Consider the following 2,757-nt stretch of genomic DNA (forward strand, 5'->3'; position numbering starts at 1 on the left):
TATTACTGCATATGCATGACTAAATGTAATCTATTTATATTACGATTACATTATAATTTCAAATCGATTCTCTTTAAAGCAAATGACCATTACATTTTATACTTATAAGTTTCTCAAAAACAGTATCAGAAAGTCTGCATTGTTCCAGTCTAAAAAAAATTCCCTCCTATACTGAATAATCGTTCCACTGAAGCAGATGAAGCTTGAATGCACATACATGTACCTGTACATGTACATTGAATACTTGTACAATAATGTATTACAATATGTACAATTACTATTATATTACTATTACTTAACTGTCTCCTACTATTACAATTACTATTACTTGGTTTTTTGATTCCTCCATTACTATTACTATTACAATTACTTCAAAACATGTAATCTTTACTATTACTATTACTATTATCTATTACTATTACCCCATGTCTGGTAGATACATTTCTTCCCTCTCTCTCTCTCCTAACCTGCTTGCGTACTTGAACCACTGACTGGTACGGTTGTAGGAAACAGGTTGTCATAGCAACAACACGTGACGTCTTTGACAATGACACCTACAAACAAAACATCTTAATCCTCTCTCTCTTCTCTCTCTCTCCCTTCCTCTCCCTTCCTCTCCCCCTCTCTCCCTCCCTCTCTCTCTCTCTCTTACATTCTTATTACTGTGTCTGATCCCATGGTGTCCAAGATAAGAAGGTGTATAATGGCGTGAGTATACATTGAGTATCTTATCAGCACTGACTAGTATAACATCTAGTGATGGAGGGAGGGAAGAGAAAAGAGGAACAAATATCTAAGTAAAAAGGGAGTACAAGGCATATATGCAGGTACAGGTAAGAGTTCATTTGTGGCAAAAACCATTTTAATGAGAACAAGGTCAATTCTGTAAACATTGACTGTATTACTAGTTACACGAAAATGTACATGTAGATCTACATATGTACTCTTAGTATTAGAGTATAGCAGTACCTGTTTGTCCATCACTTTCCAAATCAGTTACAATAGGTAAAGGACTGAATAAAGAATAATAATAAGTCATGACACCATTAAGAATTTTTCCTTACAGTTTTTCATTTCTAAGAGGGAATTTCTGATTTGCATAATTCTCTCTCGCCGCCCTTTCCTCAGTAGTTACGTTCAGTACTAGTTTAAACTCTAGGCTATCCTGTGATCTTAATAGGAACGCTAATACTGAACAAGATATGAAGAGAAACAGTATCTCTTGAAATGTGATCCATTTAAATACACCAGGACCATCCATTGCAGGGCACACGTGACAATACCACGCCCTTATAAAGTTGTTAATTTTTTTAAATTAATTAATAACAATAATACATGTAATCATAAAAGTATCTAAGAACTGTGATGTACATTGTACAGCTAACTAAGCATCTACTTTAATACTTATAATACTTATACTTGTCTTTTTTTAAAGTTAATTAACAGAAGAAAAACTTCTTATACTACTAAAACCACTGGATACTGAATGATACCCACTGGATGCACGACTGGATACTGTTCCAGATGAATATACACTAGCAGCATCTTCCTCAAATATTATATGACCTTTATTAGAAAATTCTTTGAGCAAAGTGGATATTTCCTCAGTTTTTGTGCAAGATAATGCAGTGCATCCTTTATTAGATTTAATGGTTGGATCAGCTTCCCATTTTAATAATAACTTAACTATTTCATATTGTCCATTAGCACTGGCAATCATCAAGGCAGTAACACCATCATTCTTTTGAACATTAGGATCAACTTGTTCCTTCAGTAACAGTTTAACTATTTGAGTGTGACCATTTTGACAAGCCACCATAAAAGCATTCCAACCATCATTCATTTGAACATTAGGATCAACTTGTTCCTTCAGCAACAGTTCAACTATTTGAGTGTGACCATTTTCACAAGCGAAAATAAAAGCATTCCCTCCATCATTATTTTGAATATTAGGATCAACTTGTTCCTTCAGCAACAGTCGAACTATTTGAGTGTGACCATTTTGACAAGCTGACATAAAAGCATTCCAACCATTTTTCTTTTGAACATTAGGATCAACTTGTTCTTTCAGCAACAGTTCAACTATTTGAATATGACCATTTTTACAAGCCAACATAAAAGCATTCTGGCCATTCTTTTTTTGAACATTAGGATCAACTTGTTTCTTTAGCAATAGTTCAACTATTTGAGTGTGACCATTTTGACAAGCTAACATAAAAGCATTCAAACCACTTTTTATTTGAACATTAGGATCAACTTGTTCCTTCAGCAATAGTTCAACTATTTGAGTGCGACCATTTTGACAAGCCACCATAAAAGCATTTGCTCCAGCATTCATTTGAACATTAGGATCAACTTGTTCCTTCAGCAATAGTTCAACTATTTGAGTGTGACCATTTTGACAAGCCACCATGAAAGCATTTGCTCCATCATTCATTTGAACATTAGGATCAACTTGTTCCTTTAGTAACAGTTCAACTATTTGAGTGTGACCATTTTGACAAGCCACCATGAAAGCATTTGCTCCATCATTCATTTGAACATTAGGATCAACTTGTTCCTTCAGCAACAGTTCAACCATTTGAGTATGACCATTTTCACAAGCCAACATAAAAGCATTCCAACCATTGTTTTTTTGAACGCTAGGATCAACTTGTTCCCTCAGTAATAGTTCAACTATTTGAGTGTGACCATTTTTACAAGCAACCATGAAAGCATTTGCTCCATCATTTATTTGAACATTAGGATCAACTCCTT

The 2,757-nt window shown here is 34.3% G+C and overlaps 1 protein-coding gene across 2 annotated transcripts; it reads right to left on the reverse strand.

Moving 5' to 3' along the window:
- Nucleotides 1-348: 348 nt before the first annotated feature.
- On the reverse strand, nt 349-1,275 carry LOC109588600 (uncharacterized). 2 transcript variants are annotated; one of them, XM_020004747.1, is made up of 4 exons: nt 1,065-1,275; nt 970-1,013; nt 653-753; nt 349-554 (listed from the first exon to the last, which is right to left on the reverse strand). In XM_020004747.1, the coding sequence occupies exons 1-4, from the start codon at nt 1,259-1,261 to the stop codon at nt 372-374; spliced, it is 525 nt and encodes a 174-aa protein (XP_019860306.1). In that variant the 5' UTR covers nt 1,262-1,275; the 3' UTR covers nt 349-371. The 2 variants fall into 2 exon arrangements, with proteins under 2 accessions (XP_019860306.1, XP_019860307.1); XM_020004748.1 differs by having other exon boundaries at nt 384-554; nt 664-753.
- Nucleotides 1,276-2,757: the final 1,482 nt, after the last annotated feature.

This window comes from Amphimedon queenslandica, unplaced genomic scaffold, assembly GCF_000090795.2.
Source record: "Amphimedon queenslandica unplaced genomic scaffold, v1.1 AMPQUscaffold_11980, whole genome shotgun sequence".
Taxonomy (NCBI): domain Eukaryota; kingdom Metazoa; phylum Porifera; class Demospongiae; order Haplosclerida; family Niphatidae; genus Amphimedon; species Amphimedon queenslandica.

Coding starts and splice junctions, on each gene's coding strand:
- LOC109588600 (XM_020004747.1), bottom strand. CDS start 1,261: ATGGATGGTCCTGGTGTATTTAAATGGATCACATTTCAAGAGATACTG. Junction 754..969: donor GGAAAGTGATGGACAAACAG/GTACTGCTATAC, acceptor CTCCATCACTAG/ATGTTATACTAGTCAGTGCT. Junction 555..652: donor TCAGACACAGTAATAAGAAT/GTAAGAGAGAGA, acceptor TTTTGTTTGTAG/GTGTCATTGTCAAAGACGTC.